The sequence below is a fragment of the Notechis scutatus genome, chromosome 1 (genome assembly GCF_049901735.1).
Source record: "Notechis scutatus isolate UNSWTSFEM ecotype Mainland chromosome 1, rNotScu1.2, whole genome shotgun sequence".
In the NCBI taxonomy this organism is placed as follows: Eukaryota; Metazoa; Chordata; class Lepidosauria; order Squamata; family Elapidae; genus Notechis; species Notechis scutatus.
Window position 1 is genome coordinate 855,473 of NC_142009.1, and position 22,125 is coordinate 877,597.

General features: G+C 62.0%; 2 protein-coding genes across 2 annotated transcripts; both read right to left on the reverse strand.

Annotated features, from left to right (window-relative positions):
* Positions 1-4,733: 4,733 nt before the first annotated feature.
* On the reverse strand, positions 4,734-11,182 carry LOC113426259 (inactive serine/threonine-protein kinase PLK5-like). The gene is made up of 11 exons (XM_087952833.1): positions 11,063-11,182; positions 10,358-10,471; positions 9,407-9,523; positions 8,938-9,067; positions 8,296-8,383; positions 7,770-7,865; positions 7,473-7,671; positions 6,563-6,704; positions 6,335-6,408; positions 5,680-5,776; positions 4,734-4,950 (listed from the first exon to the last, which is right to left on the reverse strand). The coding sequence occupies exons 1-11, from the start codon at positions 11,180-11,182 to the stop codon at positions 4,781-4,783; spliced, it is 1,347 nt and encodes a 448-aa protein (XP_087808959.1). The 3' UTR covers positions 4,734-4,780.
* Positions 11,183-12,263: 1,081 nt separating this feature from the next.
* On the reverse strand, positions 12,264-20,245 carry LMNB2 (lamin B2). The gene is given in 13 exon segments (XM_026688621.2): positions 12,264-15,090; positions 15,292-15,402; positions 15,736-15,855; positions 16,074-16,181; positions 16,278-16,539; positions 16,686-16,906; positions 17,107-17,232; positions 17,406-17,576; positions 17,673-17,798; positions 18,874-19,030; positions 19,763-19,899; positions 19,999-20,166; positions 20,168-20,245. Coding segments are annotated over 13 exon segments (1,797 nt in total). The 5' UTR covers positions 20,216-20,245; the 3' UTR covers positions 12,264-15,048.
* Positions 20,246-22,125: the final 1,880 nt, after the last annotated feature.

The following is a 22,125-nucleotide window of genomic DNA, read 5'->3' on the forward strand; positions in this document are numbered from 1 at the left end:
CGACACCTTCTATGCAAGGCTGGCTTCGTGAGGCGGAGGTCGTCTCCGGGCCGCCACTGGAGCCGGCTACTCCTCCCCATCCCCGGCCCCTGCAGGGGGATCCGGGGGCCGCCGTCGAAGGGAGAGAGGCCAGGCTAATTTTAGCCTGGGGTAATTTCAGGCCGTTTTTTTTTTTGTTGTTTTTTTTGGGGGGTGTCATCCAGGCAGATTAAGTTCTGCAACGCCGCCTGGTCTTCGGGGCCCGGAGCAGCCCGGCGGCGGCGCCGGCGGCCCTTGAGCTGCAACTTGGCGCGGGCCCGGCCTGGAGAGCAACGGGGGGCGGTCTCCAAAAGCAGGGCCGTCCGCCCACCGTCCGATCTCTGCAGCCGAAGGGAGGACTGAGCCGCCACTTGGGCTAGCGAGGCGTCCGGGCTGGGGGCCAGCGCCGCCCTTCCTGGCCTGCGGGGACCAAGCCTCATCCCTGGCTCCGGCGAACGCAGGCAGGCAGGCAGGCAGCTGCGACCCACAGCCCCGCTCCTGCAACTTCGCGGGGCCTTCCTGGGGTTTCCTCCCCCTGCCGCGAGGGTGCGCTGCACAGTTCTGGGGAGGGGAGGGCGAAGGGGGTCCAGACCCCTTGGACTCGAGGCTCCATCTCCCATCTGCATGCCAGCCCGGATATAGGCGGGCGGGCGGGCGGGTGATTTAGCTCCAGCATTTCTCGCCCGGTCTGGAAGAGCGCGGGGAGGGGGCTTCTCTAGCCGACTGCGAGCCCACTCCCCGTTCCCCGACCGCCTCAGCAGCATTTAGCACGCCGAGCCGATTCCCCACTTCTGCCTGCCTGCGATTTAAATAGCAGCGTCCAAATTAGCCGCGTGCGGGCTCGGCCACCTGCTGTCCCGCTCCCCTCCCCGGCCCTGGGGACAGGAGGTAGCAGCTGCTTTGCTCGCGGGCCACGTAGCCCCGCGCAGCCGACTCCTCTCAAAAGCGGCGAGGAAGCCCGAAGCGGCGCTCGAAAGCACCTGGCCAGGTTGCCCTGCCCCCAAAGGCGAAGGCGGCGCTGGGCAGCCCCTAATGACCTCAGGAGGGCCCAGGGCAGTTCGTTGGGGCGAAGTCTACTTCGCGGTCATCTGGGAGAAGCCACGCAAAAGGCCGCAAGCGGCTAGCCAGACCCTTGGCCGCTCTGTCTGGACAGAGGAAATGGGGGGAGGGGGGCAGGAAAGCATCTGGTGGGTCTCTAAACAAAGCTTGAGTCAGTTGCTGCCTTTCCCACCAAAGCACAAAATAGACCGGTTGGTTTATCTGGTAAAGAGGACTAAAGTGGGGGCAGGGCAGGGGGAACACAGCCTCTCCCGATGGGGGGGCGGACAACTGCAGTTTCCCTTTTAAATCTCTCCCCGTGGCTGAGCTGCTGCATCCAGGTGAGCAGCTGTGGGGCCTCTGACCTCCTCCCCCTGCATCCTTTCCAGGTGGTTTCTCCAGGCGCAGCCCCTCCTGCCCAGGACCCCCTTGGCCACCAGAGGGCCAGCAGCTTTGCCTCCGCCACGCTGCCTGATGGGGCAGTTCAGATCAGGGTGAGGCCCAGGGTTGGGATTCAAATTTTTAACAACCGGTTCTGTGGGCGTGGCTTAGGTGGTGGTCATGTGACTGGGTGGACATGGCTTGGTGGTCATGTGACTGGCTGGATGTGGCCAACTCAATATCACTCACATCGAGGCACGCATCTCCTCGCCTGGCCTCTCATGACTGTGGGGATGCTGCAACAGTCATAAGTGTGAAAAATGGTCATAAGTCACTTTTTTCAGTGCCATTGTAACTTTGAATGGTCACTCCACACAAGCAAAGTACCAGCAAAGGAGGGAAAAATAACTCCAGAGAAGCTCCAGAGACAGGAAGTCTAGTCCTGCCAAGAATGTAATAAGGGTCAACGGAGAGGCAGTTTCAGTAAGCAACACCAGAATGTTTCCTTCCTGCCTTCCTTACAGGATTAGGCCAGGAATTTCTTCTAACAACCTGTTCTCCGAACTGCTTAGAATGTTAACAACCGGTTCTAGCGAATAGGTGCGAACTGGCAGAATCCCACCCCTGGTGTGGCCGCTCCCCAGAGGGTGGGGCAAACTTTTCCCCACCGAGACCCTCCAGCAGCACCCAGGGCCCCAGGAGAAGCCGCTGTTGGGGGGTGGCCTTTCTCTAATGGGGGGCAAGGGGCCCCCCAGGGGTGGGTCTCTTTGGTCAGAGCCTACAGGAGGGGCAGGGTGGGGGCTCCAGGGAGGGATCATATATACAGGGGATGTTGGTGTGTTTACAGCAGAGGTTTGCTGCTGTTTTGGGCTTGGTTGGTTGGTTGGTTGGGCTGTGTCAAAAGTTCAGGTTTCTTCTAATTATATTGCGTCCGACCTTCATGTCAGCTGCTGTGAGACTGAAAATATTTGGCACACACACATTTAATAACAATGTTGCTACTGCCAAGAAAACATGGCCCTATCTCGGGCCCCGTGGGGTGACTAGGGAGACTACAAAAGCATCCCCTGCCCAGCTGCCTCTCTCACCCCACTAGGGGCCGCCAGCCAAGGGGGCCCCTTCCATCCCTCACCGGACCCCTTCAGGACGGCTCCAAGCCAACCCTGGGAAAACAAGCCCCCTTTGGGCCAGGGGAGCTGCCCCGCCTTAAGGATTCTCACCCCGGGCCAAGCAGCAGAGACTCTCCGTAGGCAGCCTCTCAGCCAGGCGGTCCCTGCTGCCCCCCACCCCAAATCCTCCCTCCCTGCGCCTGCCCCGCCTTGCCCTCTCTGCAGGCTTCCCATGACACTTGCTCCCCATGTACCCGCTTCTCTCTCTGACGTGCCCTCCTGCTCCCTGCTCTTCTATAGCCCCCCAGTTCTGCAGACCTGCCACTGTCTGAACCCGCCCCTCCCCTTCCCTCTGTGCTCCTCAGCCAAGGGCCCCCTCCAAGCCCCCCCATTTGGACTCTGCCCTCCAGCAGCCATCAAGACTGACCCGGATGGCCAAGGGCTTCCCCACAACAGCTGAAGGGACCTTCCCCCAGCCTGCTCCGGGGGTCAAGGCACCCTTCCCACCTGGAGAGCCTTGGGGGAAAGATGCTGGTGTAGAAGAGGGAGGCCCAGCCTCTGCCCCCCTTCCCCCACAGACGTTGCCTGGGGATTGGGACCAGGGCTCCTCTCTCGGTTGTTGTGGGAGCCCTGCGTGTGCCGCCTGGGGTCCCCAGAAGGAAGAGGAGCCACAAGGGCCTCCTCCAAGGCACCCAGGCCGATTGGGTCGGGGTGAGGGAGGGGAGGGGAGGGGCTGCTAGAGGCAGTGCAGCAAGTGTAGGGCGTATTGCACCCGCTCACACAGGGGCAGTGTCCAGCCCTGCCCTGCCAGGGTGCCCAGAGGGAAGGTGGTGCTGTAACGTTGGCAGTCCACGAAGGTCAAGAGGTCCTCTCCCTCGGCCGGGCGACTGAACACAATCTTGGTGCAGTCCTGGTAGAAATTCACCTGGGAGACACAAGGGATGGTGAGCAGATGTGCTGGCAGAATTGGGCAAGAGGAAGCTGGCACCGTCCTCCACCTGGGAGGGGAGGAGGCCTCGTCTCCCTGCTGGGGTTGTAGTTTTACCTCCTCCCCCTCTTGGGTTTGCACATTATAAATCAGCAAAATGGGGGGAGGGGCTGCCGTGTTTGGCTCCTTGGCTCTGTTCTGCCACCATTCCGGCTCCCTGCACTCACAAAGACCGAATCCCAGGAATTGGGAGGTTGGGACTGACATAAGGCCACGTCCAGAAGCCAAAAGCAATGCCGGCCACCCCCAGCGGCCCTTCTCCCTCCCATTAATCCAGCAGAGGCTCAGGGAAAGGAGCCGTGGAGACGGTGCACACCCCGAGAAGCGGCTGCTGCTGCTGCTGCTGTGCATCCCCCTGACCCCCATAGCCCCCCATCCCTTCTGGCTTCAGCAAGGCCCCCCAGCCGCCTCAGTTGCTCTCCGTGTTTTCCGTTGCACCGTTTCTGCCTTTGCTCTTTTCAGCCTGTTTGATGGCTGCTGGGGGGGGCGGGGTGTCTGAGGGTCGGCCCTTTGCTTGCTCCAATGCTTGTGCCCGAGGATTGTTCCAGCAGGGTTGGGGTTAGCGCTGGTGTGGCTGCTTAGGGCCCTTTGCTGGTCTTTGCAGGCCCCAACCTGCCTCTGCTCTCTGGGCGGTCAGAGCCGGCCCAGGATTTCCTCAGCCCTCCCTGCCCGAGGGGGTGGAAAGGGCTGGCCCACTGCAGCTGGAGGGTGCTGTCACTGAAGAGCACCAGGAGGGCTTTGTCCGGCTTTGCAAAGCGCAGGAGGGGAGGGTTCCTGCCTGCTCTGCCCGGGCTGGTCTGGCATGGGCTCCCCTGGCAAGAGAGGCAGGGTCAGCAGGAGGCCGACACGGGGGTCCCAGAGCCTCCTTCTCTCTGCTGACCCATATTCTGCCCCCCCCCTTCCTGGCTTCTCTCCTCCTGCAGCCACCTCTGCGTGTACTGGGGGAAGAGGTGTCCAAGCAAAGTGGCACCTCTTGCCACCCAAAGGACTCGGCCACCTCCACCTCACGGCAGCAGCAGATGCGCCTGAGGAGGGAACCAGAGGGGGCTTTGCCAAAATGCAGGGCAGGCACCTGAAACGAAGGTGCTGAGCCGACAGGGCCAGGCCAGGCCTCTTAACCACCCGGAGGTCCCCTTCTCTCCAGGGTCACAACTGAGCCCATCCTGCCCCCCCAGGAGGCTTGGGCCTCTTTGCCCCCACCCAAGTCAGGCGCAGCAGGGTTGTGTGTGACTCCCTAAAGGGGCACTCACTGATGCTGGGGGCAAAAGGCCACATGGTGGGTCCCATCGGGGAGTAGCGCTGCAGCAGAGCCATTGGAGAGCAGGTAGCCAAACCCGTACTTATTGGAGTAGTCTACCCACTGGGTGGCCATGTGGGCAGGACTGGCACCGTGCAGGCCTTCGGGCAGTTCTTCCACTGCAGAGAGAGGTGCCCGGCTCAGCCCATACGGGAGGGAGGCGCAGCAACCCCTGCTCATCCCCCCGGCCCTGTCGTGTTTCCAGTCCTCAGTGCAGGAGTCTATTGTGGAACAAGAAAATGCCCACGGGGAGGCTCTGTGCCAAGGAGGGCGCCGGAGCTCCTCACCCAGCCACCCAGCTTCCTGGATGGGCAGGATTCACTTCTGGATCTATGTAATACGAAATGACCCCGGCTCTCCACAGATAACAGCCCAGGAGGCTAAGAGCCTCTCCTGCCACTCGGAGCCCAGGCAAAGCTGGGACCTCCTGGGAGGAAAAGGGCCTGGGAAAGGGGCCTCCCCCAGGACGGCCAGAGCGTGGCACGGAAGGGAGGGGAGCTGGCACAATATGGCTAGAGGGGCCGAAGCCGCCCGGGCAGGAGGAGCTCCTGGCCTTTGAGTCAGAAGGAGGTGCAGCCCAGGGTGGCAGGAGAGGGGACCAAACCCCAGCAGAAGGCGAGGCAGATCCCAGGGAGACTGTGGGGCAGGCGGGCAGGCAGCAGCCTTACCCAGGGGGGTCACCTGCAAGCAGCAGCACAGCCGTCGGTCTATGCTCTCCGGCACTCTGCCAGGGCCCCAGTCGGCCTCTGCCAGGAAAGGAGGGAGGGAGGGAGGGAGGGAAGAGAAACAGGGGTGGAGGCCTTTGCTTCCCCTCACGTGCCCGCTGCCCTCCCTGCACCTCCACTCACCTTCGGGCAGCCGGCTGCGCAGGGAGCCTCTCCGGAGCAAGAGGGGAGGGAAGCAGCTGGGCTCCTCCATGGGGCCCCTGCTCCCCTCTCGGGCTTCCTTCGGGGCCATGGGGGGGGGGAGCAATGCGAAAGCAACCCGTGAACCCCACAAAGCAGGGATGCCGAAGCTAGAAGCCGCCCCCCCAAAGGTGACCTTTGGGAGCAGCCCTTCCCTGGACCCCCTGCCAAGGCCAGAGCCAGTGGGGGAGCCGGTGCCATGCTCGGAGGAGCCAGGCGGGCTCCAGGGCAGACACTCTCACGAGAGCCCCTGGCAAAGGCTGCCACGGAAAGGATGCCTGCTCTTATTCCCATTGGGCAGATGGGAAGACTGAGGGAAAGGCAGAGGGGAGGGGTGACCAGAATGAGAGGGAAGCCAAGTCAGCTGCATCAAATCAATCCACACGCCATCGGGTGAGGAAAGACGGGCAAGTGGTACCACGATCCCAGCAAAGTGGGAAGGACTGGTTTCAACTGGGAAAAGGACCCCCAATCTGCGTGACTCCCTGGCTCCCCATTAATGCCCAGACTGTGAGTGTCGCCTGAATCATCATCAGGACAATGAGCCCCACAAAGCCCCACGCTGGGCGACCCAGATGCGGGAGGAGGGCTTTCTGACCAAGTGGGGAGGGGCAACAGGTCCCACTCCTTGCCGCTGTGGTATCTCCTCCTGTTTTTGGGGTGCAGGGCTCACTGGGGGGAGCAGTAGAGGGACACAATTAGATACCTTCTGTAGTACACAGAGGACTAGAAACCTACTTTGTTACCTGCCAAGGGACTGGGAGAAGGGCAGGTGCATGGGCTCCCCTCCCCACTGTCCTCCCTCCCCCCTCCCGAGAGCACTCACCAGCGTGGCTGGGCTGCTGACAAGGGGAGCCCCAGGAAAGGAGCCTGGCTGCTTTCTGGAAGAAGCTTCCAAACGGGTTGGCAAAAGGGAACATGGGGGCCGAGCGACAAGCGAGCGAGGGGAGCCTGGCCAGGCCGAAGTGCTGGGGAGAGAGGCCGGACGAAGTTAGGCTCCTGCCCAGGAGCCTTGAGGGGGAGGCTGGGATCGGCCCTGACTGACAGCTGGGGAGGGGCCGGTCTCTGGGTGAGGGGGTGGGGCAGCCAGGTGAGCTCAGGGGGCAGAATCCGAGGGGAGGAGATGAGACCTCGGGGGTGGGGGGGGGATTGCTAGCCCCACACTCTGCCTGGGCAGCCCAAGGACTAACCGGGGAGGGCAATGGGGGCTCAGCGGGGGTGGGGGGAGACGGTCAGATTGCAGCAGCTCACCTGCTGGAGGCTCTTGGGCGCCCCTGGAATTCACTCCCCAGAAAGCCCCCCACGGCAGGCCGGAAGGAGACCCTCCCTGGGATCCAACGCCCTCCAGGCTCCAGCTGCCTCCCAGATCTTCAAATGATGAGCGTCTGCATTCTGAATTCATCCCCTTTTAATTCTGCTGGCTTTGACTGATTGGAAGCTGCTTTAGTGCAGGTTTAGAGATGATTTGATAAGATGTAGCATTATTATTATTGTTGTTGTTGTTGCGTATCGCCTTCTGCAGAGTTCCTTGGGAGGGCCCCCGTGACCGGCTCATGGCTGTGTCCATTCGGGTGCCCAGAGACGGAGCAAAAGGGGGTCTCTGTGGAGGAGAACTGGATCCCTTCCTGCCCCAAGAGCCCAAATCAACCCAGGAGATGCTGTCCTCCCCAGGGAGCTGCATGCCATTGGAACCCCTCCCCGCTTTGGACTTTACTCCTAATAGTAGCCAGACACACCTGGGTGAAGAAGGGGTGGCTGAGCACTTCTTCTGGACTGGGCCGGCCGGATGGGTTGGGGGCCAGCAGCCTCCCAATCAGGCTCCGGGCGGCTGGGGAGAGGTGGCCCGGGAGGGGGTAGCTGCCCTCTTGGATCCTCTGGAACAGCTCCTGCTTCTGCATGACCTCGAAGGGGGGGAAGCCGGCCAGGGCGGTGTACCTGGGGAGGAACCAGGACATGCAAATGTGCCCTGAACCACCCACGGCCAGCCTCCCCCGAGCAAAAGGACCCCTTCCGTTGCTGTGGGGATCACTTACATGATGCAGCCCAGGGCCCAAATGTCTGACTTGGAGGAGTGTCCCTTCTTAGCGATGATTTCGGGGGCCAGGTAATTGGGGGTCCCACAAACTACCCTGTGCAGAAGAAAGTAGAATTCAGAAATGAACATGTGGCCGCTGGCAGGGGGGTGGGGGGAAGGGCCAGGTTCCCTATGACAGAACCCACCAAGCACCTGGGGGTGTTGCTGGAGGAAGAGGAGGGGAGGAAGGTTCAATCGGGGAGGAAGGGGGGACAAACGCAGGGTCCGCAGGGCAGGTGGGGCTTGCCTGTCCTGGACGTAGGAACCTCCCTCTCTGCCCTCCCAGGATCCCGACTGGCAGGGCTGCTCAGTGGCTTCCCAGGCAGCTGTGCAGGGCAGCCATCCGACCTGGCAGATGAATCTGAGCAGGGCCGCCAGGTGGAAGAGGGTGCCCTGCCCACCGAGACCCTGCTGGACCCGAGAGGCTTCAGCCAGACACACACAGGGCCCTGCCCCCCCGCCCGCCCCCCCAATCCAGCACTCACCCTCTCCTCCAGCAGGCCTGCTCTTCCCGCATTGCCAGGCCCAGGTCGCCAATCTTCACCTGCCTGTGCTTGGTGATGAACACATTGCCTGGAAGGGGAGCGTGTGGGGCACAGAGCGGGCTGAGGACCGGCTCCCCATGGCGCCTGCAAAGGTCGTCCTGCCTGCCCTAGAGCTTCCCTGGCCCCCAGCAACCCTTGCGGATGAGGGTGGAGCTCCTGAAAAGGGCCCCCTCCCCCATGAAGGCGCTTGTCTCCCTTCGTGGCCCCTCCTGCCAGCCCAGGAGGAGGGCCCTGGGCAGGGTGGCCCCTCCAGCCTCGTGGGATGGCGCCCAGGAAAGCAAACTGGTTGCCAGGTTCAAGCAAGCTTGGAGAAATGATCCAAGTTCTTGGTCAGTTTTCTTTTTATTCTATTCGTCGTGTCCTTGACTGGATTTCACCCTGTTTTTTGGTTGTCTGAGCTTCTCGGCTGGACGGATGGCATACAAATGTGACCGATAAAGAAACGTTGGCCTCCAGCTGCACCGAATGGCCATTTCCATGGAAGAGGAGTCCGGGAGCCTGGGGCAGATTGTGGGCCACTGCCCAGCACTGGGGCTCCTCCCCCCCACACACATTCCTCCCCCCCCGGTCTTTGGCACCTACTCATTTTGAGGTCACGGTGGATGATCCCTTGCTGGTGGAGGTACTGCAGGCCACTTGTGATTTGCTTCAGGTAAAAACGCACCTCCGGTTCCATCAGCGTCCCCCGGACCTTCAGAATGTGGGCCAGGGACTAGAAGGAAGAGAGGGGCTGGGGAGGAGGGGGCTCACGCAAGGAGCGGATGGACAGAAAGGTTCTGTGCCTTGGACAACCCTGTCCTATCAAAGCTTCTGACCAGGTCCCAGCGGGGCCGTTTCCCTGATCTCAGGCCGTGTCCTGCTTTCACGCTCCTTGGATGCTTCTTTATCCTGACCTCTCTGGCTTCTTGCGAGGATATGAAACAGCGCAAGCAAACCCTCTAGAAACTGCCCAGGCTGGCAGTCTGCTCCTCCCTCTGGGAGCTTCTGCTTAACTTCCCCATTAAATATTCCCATGAGAGAGAGAGAGAAAATGGCTCCCTCCCTCTCTCACCTTCCTACTGCAGTATTCCAGCACCAGGTAGATGTTCTCCTGGTCAGCGAAATGTCGGTGGAACCGCACAATGTTCCTGTGCTGGAGCTGGCTGTGCAGCTCGATCTCGCGTTGAACCTGCAAAGAGTGAAGCCACGTCAAAAGCGTAAGGCGTTTCTAGAGGTTTCAAGCACACACACACACATGTGCAAGAGGGAGAGAGAAGAAATGCTAGAATCAGCTGAAACTCGGCACACCTGGGGAGGAGACCAAAGAAGATGTCCAAGGTCGGTACCCGAATCAAGAAAGGAACAGCCATGCAGCCGCGGGAAGAGGGAGGGGAGGCAGAGAGCCACCGAGCCCAGATCCTCCCTCTGAGACCACTTAGCCCCACTCACCCGCCCGAAAGGAAGCTGGCTCTGTGGGAGCCCTTCTCCCTGCCTTCAGCACTTGGCCGGGCGGTGGGACCTCTGCCCCGGCCCCATCCCTTCATCCCGGGGGCTTGCCCAGTTGGGAAAGCATTTGGGGGCACCACCCACCTCCCATCTACAGCCCACTCCAGAACTTTTATTGCCGCTCAGTGAACAGAAGATCCCACACCTGGCAAAGCCAGAAACTCTTCCGCAGAACTGAAGGTGGTTGAAGAGGGGAAGGACTTGTGTGCACAGGCCTTGCCTACAGGAGACGGTGGGGGAGCCAGTGCCCCCACCTGACCGTCTCTTAGTCGGTGGCCTTCAGCTCCTGTCTGGGCACCCCAATTCAGTTGCTCCCCCCCCCACCAATCCAGAGACAGCCTAGCCCAGGGAGCTTGCAGCCAGGGGCGGCAGATTCCTTCATTCATTTACTTGCCGTCCCCTCCCCTATAAGTGGACTTAGATAAGGTGGGGTTGGCTCTCCCTCTGTGGGAGTTGATCTCCCAGGAGAGGAATCTGGCAGAAGACCACCAAGCCCCCTCACTCTAATCCCATTTACCTTTCCTCGGTTTCCCAGCCTTGCGGCTCGCTGTAGAGAGAGCACCTTCACGGCATAGACTCTGTTGGTGGATGTGTCGGTAAATTTGTAGCATTGTCCGAATGCTCCCTGGGGGAGGCAGAGGGGGTGTCAAGTCAGAAGGAGCCTCTGCCGCCCCCTTCCCAGACCACTTGGGTTGCTCTGCGTCTGAAGAGAAGCCCTTTGTTCACCCTGCCCCCCAATCGCCACCAGCCTTTAGCCTATCACAGGGCTGCAACGGGGTTTTGGCCAGCCTCTCCAGTCCATGGGAAAGCGAGGAAGAAATGACCACTGATGGGTCAGTTGCACTCCGCAAAGTCGGAGCCAGCTCCGCCCGAAGGATGGCAGCCCCCTGGGACAAGGCGGGCACTCCTTGAAGGCGGAGGAGGAGACGCCCCCCCCCTCCCGCCCTCGACACCGCTAGCAAGCAGGTCTTGGCGTCGCTCGGGACCCCCGGGGCACGCAGGAAAGGCGGGTCGAGCGGAGGAGCCCAGCGGCTCCACTCTGTCTTCGGGCACGTCTGGTCGCCCGCGGCTCCCGCCTGTGACCTTGGCTCGCTCGTCGTGAGACCGACCGGCAATCGCCCGCCGCCGTCGCGGGGCGAAACTTTGAAAGGATCCGCAGCGCTTCACGGGGCCCGCTCCGGACAGCTTGCCGAATCTAGCCTTCAGGGCGAAGGTGCGTTACCTGCCCCAAAAGCGGTCCCCGCTTGTAAAGCGTCCCGCTGCCGGGATCCTCCACGAAGTATTTCAAGGTGTCCCCCTCGGCTCTCTTCCGGGCAGCGGCAGCAGCGGCAGCCAGACTCATCCCGGCCTCGGCCCCGTAGCCTCCGGCTCCCCTCCCTCCTTCCTCCAGCTGCTCCCCGCGCGTCTGGCCAGCCAGGAGCGCGTGCCAGAGCTCTTATCCGGGGAGTGGGGGTGGGAGGCAGGGCAGAAGGGAGGCGCCTCTTGCCAGCTGGAGAGACCCGCCCGACGAGTCTGGGGGTCCCCGGGGTGGGGAGCGGTCCTCGGTCTCCCCTTCCCCTTCTGACTGTCGGAACGGGGGTGGGCAGGCTAGATTTGGAAGAGGACTTTTACTCCGGCGTCGGTCCTGCCGTCCCAAGAAGCCCGCTCTCTCGCTCAGCCGAGGCTTGCAAGGGGACGGCCGAGTTCCAATCAAAAGCTACTTTCGGCTGAGTCGGAGGGCTCCAGCTGAAGTTCCGGCGCGCTGGCCTCTTCCTGACGCAGACGGTGGCTCTTTGGAGGGGGGGGGGCAGCGGCCCACCCCCACCTGGCCTGCACCATCCCAGGGCAGAGAGAGCTGCCTTCGCGCCCGGTTAATGGCCAAGCAGGACTTAGGGCGGACCAGTTGCCCTCCGAAGACCGGCACCGCCGCTGGATAACGGAGCGCCGCCCAGCGCAAAGGAACGCAGCTGGCTTCAGAATAGGTTGAAACCCCCCTCTTCTTGGGGCAGCCCCTCGGACATGAGAAGGCGGCTGTCGTGTCCCCAGCACTTTCCTCTCTTAGACTAGACAATTTCTGCCGCTGCTTTAGCCGCCAGTCCCTTAATCCTCTCTGTTGCTCTTCCTTTCTCAGCCTTGAACTTGGGGGAGGCCAGGAACTGCTCTGGGGCGGCTTCTGTAGGCTCCATGCAGAGTAGGGGCACCTGCAGACTCGACCTACCCAGAGATGCCATCCACTTGGGGTGATTCCCCCCCTGGCTGGGATGGACCAAAAAAGTGGGGGGGCTGCCCAGGATCCTCTCACCGCAGTGCAGGAGAAAAGTAGATTCCACTCATGGAGCCTCCCAGGATCCCTCTGCCCCAGAACGAAGGGTGGGGGTGGGGTGAGCTTCCAGCATCCTATGGAGTGACAGGCACTCTCACCTGTCCACCACTTGCCACAAGAGTTCAGATAAAAACGTAAAACCTTTATTTAAGTGTTGTACAAAATGTTTCCAGTCCAAAAAATGTATAAACTGCTGAAAGACAGAGCATGCATATCCATAAGAACACAAGAACAACACGAGCACTGAGGTCATTTCCCCCCACCCCCACCCCAAGACATGATGCACCGGCCAACATGAACGCTGCGCCCCACCCCCTGAATGGATCCTTTCAGCCGTTCCCATTTTGGGAAACAAAACTCCCCAGTTAAAAAAAAAAGTCACACCGCTATAAAAATAGACTTCTAATAATAAGGAAATGGGTTTTGTATCCAGTCAATGCTCACCTTGCCACAAGGAATTTCAGAAAGCACATTGCTTGCAAAACGTAGTGTGAGCCTGCAGGGCTGGCCAAGGGCCCCCAGCACTCCTCCCTGCAGGGAAAGTGCCCCCCCATGGGGAGGGTGCGGGGTGGGGGTGGGCACGTTCAGGGCAGTGGAGAGAAAGGGAAAAGGCTGGAGAGGAGCCAGGCCTTTCTCCCCCCCCCCCTACTATTCATGGGGCCACCTGGCTAGAGGATTTGCTGAGGAAAAGCTGTAGCTGTCAAGGGATAAAACTGAGGGGGGAGGGGGGCAAAGAGCCCCCCCTCCAATATCCAGTGTTCTGTAATAATTTTCAAGATTCACTAAACCTAGTATTTAACCCTAATGTTAAGATTTATCAATAACTATGTGTAAACATGGACTTAAAATATATTTAAAGTCACATTTTGTATAACGTGTAAAGCAAGGTGTATTTCCAGAGCAAACCAGCCAAACCACCTCACAACCAAACACTGGTCAGGCGCTAAATGGATCTCCCAGCTAACCCTGGTTGCAACACATACAGCCCTGGCAGCAATTCCAGGGAGCAGCGCAACACCCCCCCCCCCGCCCCGGGAAGACCAAGGCGATCCAAATATGCCCCCACCACCAAAAGAATCTGCACCTCCATGATGTGTCTCCACTATTAGCCCTCACAAACTGTGAGGAAGAGGCACATATGTGCACACCTGTGTGGGTGAAGGAAGGCAGGCAGGTCAATGGGAGAGGGTGCCCTTCGAACCCTCCCCCTCTAGAAGCTTATTGGGTCAACGGGTGACCCACCCAGCCTCTCCTCCGTGCTGGGAGGGCAGCCCCACTGAAAGGTATGGGCGGCAGCAGATGATGCACTGGGAGGCCAGAGGGTCTGCAGCCAAGGCCCCCCATCTGCTCCCTCCTCATTCTGAGCCACAGGAAGTATGGCTGTGGCCCATCCCGCCTCCCTCCTGCCTCCCGAGCGGATTATTATTATTATTTGTGTGTGTAAGAGAGAGAATAGAGAAGAATTCACGCAACCTGATCCCTTATCAAGCCCCCTTTTCTGAGCTGTGGCACTCGTGGCTCCACAGAAGGAGGCTCACAGCTTCTACATCTAAAACACTTTTACATTAATTCACATTGGCTATTAACACATCGTGCAGCATGGAAACGTCTCTGTAATGTTTGCTGCTTATAAACATTATTTCTGATTTCCTAGTCACAATCCAGCTACAGGATTGCTGTTTTTTTCCTGTGTAAAATATTTCACACCTTACTGCTGCCAAATTGACCCTCGCACTGGAGCTAAAGCCACAGAAAGGCCACTGAACTAGTGAGGGGACTTGGGTCAGACGCCCCCTTGCGCGCTATGAATTTGGGGGTCTTCCCACTCTTCGATTTCAGAGCGAGACCCTCAACAGCAGCCGGCCTGCCCAGGGGGCCCCATCAGCAAGGCAAGTCCGGTCCCCAGGACAGAGGGGCCAAGGTGTCCAAGGGCAGAGGCTGTCGGAGGGGATGGACTGGCGACCAACCCTCGGGAATGTCGCTCACTGAAATTCTCAAGACTTTCTTTTTCCCCATTCAAATTTGTCTTTTTTAAGAATAAAATAAAATAAAATGAAGAACCAAGCCCAGCGTGTTTCAAGGCGAGTGTTCGAAGAGGAAGATCAGAGCTAAACACAAACGTGAGCTGACTAAAATTGGGACATGGTCACCCCGAGGGCTGGGAACCCCAGCTGGAATGGCCACTCCAGAGTTCATCCCCTCCTACAAAAAACCGGCAAGATCGGATTTCGACGATCTGTCAGCAAATGACCAGCTCCGGTCACGGTTCTTTCCTTCCCAGCCCCTAAGAAAGGCCAGGCCCACTTCCTGAGGGGGAAGCCGCCCAGCTCTTGGCAGGCCGGCGCGTTTCATGCCGGAGCCCCTGCGGATTCCACCAGGCGGCCAGGTGGGTCCCTTCAAGTGGCCCTTTGCTGCCCCCGTCCTGGAGGGCATCCAGAGGTGTGACCCACTCCCCCAGGTCCCCCTGCCACAGCTCTGGCTCACCCGGTCCCAAGCGGGATTCTCCACAGGAAGCCGGCCGCAGATGCTCAGGCCGCACACGTCCCCCACCCCCCGGCCAGAGTCCAGCCGGTCCCTCCCTGCTGCTGCTGCTGCCGCCGCTTCTCGCTCTGCGCTTTGTTCGGCCTGGCCCCAAGGGGCAAAGGGGTCCGGATCCAGGAAGCCCAGAGTTCGGAATCGCTCTTCTTCCAAGGTGGAATCCAGCCCCCCCTTTGGCTCGGGGCTAAAAGCAGCGGCAGGAGCACCAGAGGCAACCTGGGCAGCCGCCTGCTCTTTAAAACTCGGTTCAGCTCAAAATGAAAACAAGCCAGAGGAGACTTAGACAAACCGAGTTTCCCAGAAATGCAGGCCAAAGGGAGGGGGGGGGTGTAGGAGGGGAAGGGGGGGCAGATGAAGGGCTCTTCCTTTCACATGAGGGCGCATCCTCTAGAGGTGGTCCTGGGGTCCCCCTGGGAGAAGAGGAAAGGCAGCGTGAAGAGAGGGGGCTGGGTGGGGCCCCGAGGACCAGAAAGGAGGGGGCACCTCCCTTCTGCCCAGCAGTGGCTCAGCCTGGCCCCCGCTTGCCGCCCCACAGGTGAGCTGCTTCCCTCAGCCGAGGGGAGAGAGGGAGGGAGGGAGGGGGCTGGGGAGAAGCCGCTTCCGGTGGCTACCTGCTGGTGGAAGAGATCTTCCTCCCCAAACTCAGCCTCCTCCTCCTCCTCCTCCTCCCCGTTTTCCTGCAGCCCCGTTGCAAGCTGGGTCAGACTCCGCACCGCCACTTCCTAGCAGGGAGAGGAGGAAGGGCACCGCCCAAAGGAGAAGCCTCAGGATGAGGGCAATTAAGACCAGGGATGCAAGACCCCCCCACACACACACACACACTGGGGGAGGGAAGGGAGGGGTCTTTTCAGCCAGCCCCGCCCCTCAAGCCCCCTCCCCTGAACAGGCCAGTCTCTTCCTGCTAGCACAAGCAACGTGGTGTGTGTGTGCGTGTGAGGAGCCATACCTCCCAGTGCAGATTGGACCAGGGTCCCCTGGGATCGTGCGCCTGGCAGGGGATCCTGCACATCTCCTTCCTTGGCCTGCCCCCCACCGCGCCCCCTTGCCCAGCATACCTCTCCCTCAGAGTTCACCAGGCACGTGTGGATGTGGTCCCCGCTGCCCCAGCTGCCCTGGTTCTTCCAGACCAGCACCGAGGGGGGGCTGTGTGCCACCCCAGCCTCAGAGGCCCAGATCTAGGAAGACAAACAGGCTTGGCCCTTGCCCAGGTCTCCCACCCCAGCCAGCCCAGCACTGGGCACCCTCTTGGCATTGGGAGCCAGTGGGGTGTGTGTGTGTGTGTGTAGGAGTAGAACCGCGATCCCCAAAGAGTTGAGGGGCTGGAAAAGGCCAGGCCTGACCACCAGGAGGCGGCCTTCAGACACAGGGCAGGGCGGGGCGCTCCAGGACTTACCGTCACTGTCTGCCCAGCCCGGAGAACGTACTTGGGCGTGAACTTGTACGCAATCTCCTCTCCCTCCCCAATCTTCCTCTTCAGCCTCCAGTTCCCGAGCGACTGGTCCTGTGGGGGACAGGGGGGTGGTTCAGCCCCCGCCCCAGGAGCAGAGCCCTGGGCAGCCCAGTGGGACCGTCCCCGGGTGGGTTCGGGGGGGCCTACCTTGTCAGAATGGTTCTTCAGCTGTACGAACTTCCCCTCGGGGTCTGCCCCCTCGATGCTGACACTGCCCTTGGCTGAGGCCTGCTGGCTGACCCGGAGACCGCTGCCCCCTCCACGGGAGATCCCGCTGGGCACCTGCCCGGGCAGCTCCTCGGCCTCCGCCCGCTTCCGCTTGCCCCGCCAAGAGCGAGCGCCCGAGGTGCTGGAGGAGGTGGCCCGGGAGACAGTGATGCGGGAGGGAGGGCTGGGAGAGAGCTTGAGCCTGGCGGGGAAGCAAGAGGGGGCTGGGAGGCGGCCGAGCCACGGCTGCGGAGGGGCCCCTCTCCCCACCCCCCCACCGGGGCTGCTTCTCGCGGCCTTCTCTGGGCCTGCTCAGCCAGGAGGGGGCCGGGGGTGGGGGGCTCATACCTCTCCTCTTCCCCTTCCAGCAGCTTCCGGTAGGCGCTGATCTCCATGTCCAGAGCCAGTTTGACGTCCAGCAGCTCCTGGTACTCCATCAGCTGCTGCTGCATCTGCTCCCGCATGTCCGACATCTCCCGCTCTTTGGCGTCCAGCATCTTCCGCAGCTTCTCCTGCTCTCCGGCCATCAGCTCCTCCAGGTCGCGCATCCGCTCCTCCGCTGTGCTCACCTGGGGGGCGCGGGGAGGGGGACGTTAGGGTCTGTCGTTCCCCCCCCCCCCCGCTTTCCTTCTCCCGGGCACCCTGGCCACCAGAGGCAACCCCGTCCTTCTGGAGGGGCTACCCAAAGCAGGTCCCGCAGATTGGAGGCGACTCCCCCCAGGCAACCCCGAAACCTGGACCCGGCGAGAAGCAGCCCAGCCGGCCTCACCTGCTTCTGCAGCCCAGAGAGCTGGTAGCTGAGGGCTTCAATCCGCATGCGGGCCTCGTTGAGCTCCTCCCGAGCGGCGCTGGCTGCCCTTTCATTCTGATCCGAGCAGAGCTTGGCGTTCTCCAGCTGAGAAAGGGGCACCCGCTGTTTGTGGGCCTCTCTGCGAGGGGAGGGGGGGAGGGGCCCCCAGGGAGGGGCCGGCACTTCAAGGCAGGGGCCCCGCCGGTCTCAAGGTGTCCCTCCAGCCCCCCAGGACAAGGCCGGCCTGGTTCCCGCCCCCGCCCAGGGGAGGCCCTCACCTTGGCCTGATAGGTCTGTTCCAACTCCACCTTGTAGAGCTGCACCTGGTGATCGTGCTGCCTGCGCAGCTCTTCCAGGGCCTGGGCAACCTTCGACTCGTACTCCTTCTGGCAGCTGCTATCCACCTCCACCAGGTGGCGCTCGTTCCATTTCTGCGTCTCCCTGACCTCCTGAGGGGAGGGGCCACGGGTCAGCACCCTGGGCCTGTTTGGCCCCCCTCCTGCATGGGAGGCCCGAGGCCCCTCCCTCGCCCGGGGGCTGCCCACCTCCTCGAAGATGCTCTTCCTGAAGTCCAGTTCCTCTTGCAGGCTCTGGTAACGGTTCTCTAGGTCCACCCGCAGAAGGGTCTCCTTCTCCAGCTGCTTCTTGGCCACCGCGTGGGCGTCCTCTGACTGGGGAAAGGCCGGACAGGAGCCCTCAGCCGGCTGGCCTTCCAGAGCCTCGGAGTGGGGAGCTGGAGAGACCCCCACCCACATCCGGTCGCCAGGGGGAGCATCTCCAGCAACCCGTAACTGCAGACCCACTGAGGAGGCGCCTTTCTTCGGCCTGTCCAAGCCTCTCCCCCCTCCCCCGCAGCTTCCCCTCCCGAGCAAAGCCCAGATGCTTTGTCCGTTGGAGCCCAGGGGAGGGAAGGTCCAGTCCACGGCTGTGCCCACTGCAGCCAGGGCTCCTCCTCCCCACTGGAGCACCCGCTCTCCCCTCTTCCCTCAGGCTGGGGAGCAGGACAGGGGGGTGCAAAGGGGAGGCGGCCACATCACCAATTGCACAGGCAAGGAGCCTCGGGTGAAGGAGGGAGCTGGCACCGAGCGGCCTCCTCCCCAGGCCCACCCCAGCAACCTCGGGGAGAGAGAGACGGGCTCCACACAGGTCCCCCCCTTGTTGCGCTTCCAGGGAGCTTGGTGCAGCCTTGCTCCCTAGACTTCTCCCCAAACAACCCCAGCCTCCCCTCGCCACTCAGCAAACTGGGGGAAAGCGGGAGGCCGCAAGAGGTTCTGGGGCCGAGGCGTCTGGAAAAAAGGGCGTCTCCAGGCCAGAGGGGCGAGAGATAAACCCCCTCCACAGGTCCACCCCGCATCACAGAAGTGGAGAAGGGACCTCCGAGGCCATCTAGTCTCCCCCCGCAGGATGCACTAGGTATCTGGCTAGACAGCCACCCCAGGCAATCCTCAGAGGCCTCTATTCAGAAGGATAACCCGCCCCTCTCGGTCCCGTTCTTTCTGCAATCCAGGCTCGCAGGAACCCGTCACAAAGACTCCTGTGTGACTCTCAGCCACGTAAACTCACGCCCAAGTGCCACCTCATTTGTCGAAGCCACCGCTTCCCCAAAAACTCTTGCTGCTGCCCAGCCTCCCTCGGCACGGGTGGCAGTGTGTGGAAAGTAGCCACGCGACAGAGGCCATTCTGGTCCCTCCCCTCTCGGCTGCTGGAGGACTGTTACAAGGGCTTGGCCCAACTGATCGCCTGTACCTTTGCCAGCTGGGCCCGGGTGTCAGCCAGCTCAGCCTCCAGGCTCTGCTTCTCACTCAGAGTGGCTGTGAGCTCCACTTCACTCCGATGGAAAAGCACCTCCAGCTCCTTGATGCGACCCTGGGAGGTGGACCACTCCCCATCCTTCTTTTTATAGCTGAGGAAAAAAGAAGCAGCATTGAGATTGCCCAGCTGAGGGAGAAGGCAGGGGGGGACCCCCCCCCCACAACGCCTCCAAGCCTCCAAGATGGGGCAGCCCCCGGGTGCTTCTGGCCCTTCTCAGCTCAGGCCAGCCTGTCCCCAGGGCCGAGAAAGAGGGAGGCCCACATGAAAAAAGGGGGGGGGGGCAGAAACAGTGCAGGGGTGAGGAGTTTACACAAAGGATAAGCAAGCATTTCCCAGAGGTGTTTAACTTGGAAACGCCAGAACCAACTTTCAAATATTAAGCAATTTGATTAAAGTGTAAAAATGGAACCTGCGCAGGATTCATTCGCTCCTATTGCAAGCTTCAGACAAACTTAGCAAAAAACTATAGCATCATCATCACAAACAATGCAAGAACACGGCAGGGATCCGGACCAGGCAAATGCCTCCTGCCTCAGACGCCTTGTGCATTCAGACCTCAGCTGTCACCTGCCCCAGGACAGGCCGAGAACACCTCCCAAAATCTACGTGCCTCCCTTAAGGGACGTTGGCCTGGCGCAGCCCCCACAATTGGGGGGCGGGACGGCAGAGAGAAGGGGCTGCAAGCAGGAGGAGGGAGGGGTGCGTGGCTGCCCGCCAACCTCCCCCCACCCCGCCCTCCCCAGGAGGACCCGCCCCTCCCCTCCCGGGGGCAGGAACAAGCGGGGGGGCGAGCGCTTCCTCCTTCCCCTCCAACTCCCCCCACCTCCGCCGCAGCTCCTCGAACTCGGCGCGCAGCTTCCCGGCCTCGATCTGGAGCCTGGCCCGTTCCCGGGCCGTCTCGTCCAGGGCCCGCCGGGTGTCGCCCAGCTCCGTCTCGTACAGCGCCTTGATGCCCGTCACCTGCCGGCCGAGAGAGAGAGAGCCAGAGCGAGAGAGAGACGCCGTGACGGGCCCTCCTCCCCCCCCGCAACGCCTCCTCGCCCCTCCCCCGCGACCCACCTCGCGCGTGACCACCTCCTCCTTCTCGGAGACGCGCAGCAGCAGCCGGTCGTTTTCCAGCTCCAGAGCGCGCACCCGCTCGATGTAGTGGGCCAGGCGGTCGTTGAGCTGGCGCAGCTCCTCCTTCTCCTGCAGCCGCGAGAGCCGCGCGGGGGAGAGGGGCGTGGCGGGGGGGCCGCCCGGGGGCCGGCGGCGGGGGCGCGGCGGAGGCGGACATGGCGCGAGCGGAGACCGCCGGGCGGGCGGCGGGTCATTCAATCCCACAAAATGGCGGCGCGCGCCAACCGACGGCCGAAGGCGACGCCCCTCGCGGGGCACCTCGGGAGACGGAGCGTGTCCAATCGGGGGCCGCGCGGCGCCTGCCGGGGGATGTAGTGCGGCGTGTGGCCGCCATCTTGGACCATCCTCCGCCCGACGCGGCGGGTCACCCTCGGAGGCGGCGCTCGGAGACCCTGCGTTCTCCCGCCGGTCGTGGCTCTGCGCCGGGCCCTGGAGGGGGCTGAACGGGTCCAAAGAGCCGACGGGTCGTGGCTTGGAGCGGGTCAGGCTGGATGACCTCTGGAGCGGCGGCTTTGGCCGGGGAGGGCGGCGCGCCTTCCTCTAAACTGGATTTCCGCGACACGCATCAACTCCGCGTCCCCACGGGCTCCCGCGGAGCCTTTGCGTGTTGTCCGTGGCGTGGGAACGGAGCGCCAGAAAGAGCTCGCGGGCGCCCTTCGTGGCTGCTTGTAAACCTTCCGAGGGGGCGGGCGAGCGAGAAAATGCCGGCGCTGTTCTTCGGAGCCCGAACAAAAGAGGAGGAGCAGAGCTCGTGTGAAACGGGCTTCTTTATTAAGTCAAGCAGGAAGAAGGACGTGCTTGGATGGCTGCAACAGGCTCTCTCTTCCCGCGGGCGGGGGGGCTCGGGAAGGAAACAGCGGGAGAGGAAGAAAGGAGCCCCCCCACCCAGGACCCCCTTTTTCCCAGCTGTGTCCCTCGCCCCCGCTTGGGAGGTGATTTTTATGGGGGGGCAGAAATCTTGCCGACCGACAGCTCCCCTTCTTGAGCGGGGTCTCCCTACAATTGGTGGTCTTGGGGGGTGGGGGGGGTGAGCTATTGCCAGTGCTAATGCCAGCTAAGACTTGTGTTCCTTTGGGCCTATGCTGGCCTCTTTTGCACAACAGCCCTGCAAGGTAGGCTGGCTCAGCCACTCGGGGTCCCATAGCTGAAGGGCGATTTAAAGCCAGGCCTGTCCACTACCAGCCCAGCATCTCCTCCGCCCACCCAAAAGAGAAAACGAAGAGCGGTAACTCAGCTCCTGCGTTGCGGCCCTTTATAGAAAGAGACGCGGCTGGTTGCAGCCGGTTGCTGGGGGGCGGGAGCAGCGCTGCTTCGCTCGATGGGCCCTTGTGTCCCTGGGTGGGATGAGTCTGGGAGCAGTTGTGCATGGGGAGGGGGCAGGGGAGGGAACGGAGGGGAATGTGGGCGGCGGACTCTTCTTCTTCAGTTTGGCCCCAGGTGCGAAACCTCTTCCCCGACGGGACCTGTAACTGGGGCAGGGCGGGGGCTTTGGGGGATCGCTTTGGTCAGAAGGACCTGCTGACGGAGCTCTCCGACGGGCTGGTCCTCCGCAATCAGCCCCCGTTGCTGTGCCTTTGCCTGGATGCAAATCCGTCCCCCGCCTCGCCATGGGAGGGGAGGGACGGAAGAGAGTCTCCGTTTCTCCCTTCCAGGCTGAGCCCCCTCCTCTCGGGAAGGCCCGCCCGGCCGAGGGGAGCGGCTGCCGTCAACCTGTCCGGCAGCGGCAGAGACGCGCCGAGGCAGGATGCGGCTCAGCGAAGGCCGGCTCCCCTCTGCCTTGGGCCACACCCGCATCTGGGCTCCCTCGCTGGGCGGCCCCTTCCCGTGGCTCTGCTGGAGGGGGCTCCGTGGGCTGCCGGGCCGGTGTGGACGCTCTGCTGCTGCTGCAGAGATGCTGGGCGGCCACGGGGAGGGAGGGCGGAAGGGCGGCCGCAGCACGGCCAGGGACCCTCAGGCGTACACGCGCATGCAAGCTGGTCTCAGCGGCATGCTAAGCAATTCCCGGTTAAACTATGGCTTGTTAATTAAGCCTTCATTGGCGCGGTTCAGGCATCTTGCTCGGCCAAG

What these genes read in the sequence shown, in the direction of transcription:
- LOC113426259 (XM_087952833.1), bottom strand. Translation starts at nt 11,182, where the DNA reads ATGAGTCTGGCTGCCGCTGCTGCCGCTGCCCGGAAGAGAGCCGAGGGG. An exon ending in CCACCGTGACCTCAAAATGA is followed by an intron (nt 8,384 to 8,937) that starts GTAGGTGCCAAA and finishes CTCCCCTTCCAG; the next exon opens with GCAATGTGTTCATCACCAAG. An exon ending in TGGGCCCTGGGCTGCATCAT is followed by an intron (nt 7,672 to 7,769) that starts GTAAGTGATCCC and finishes GTTCCTCCCCAG; the next exon opens with GTACACCGCCCTGGCCGGCT.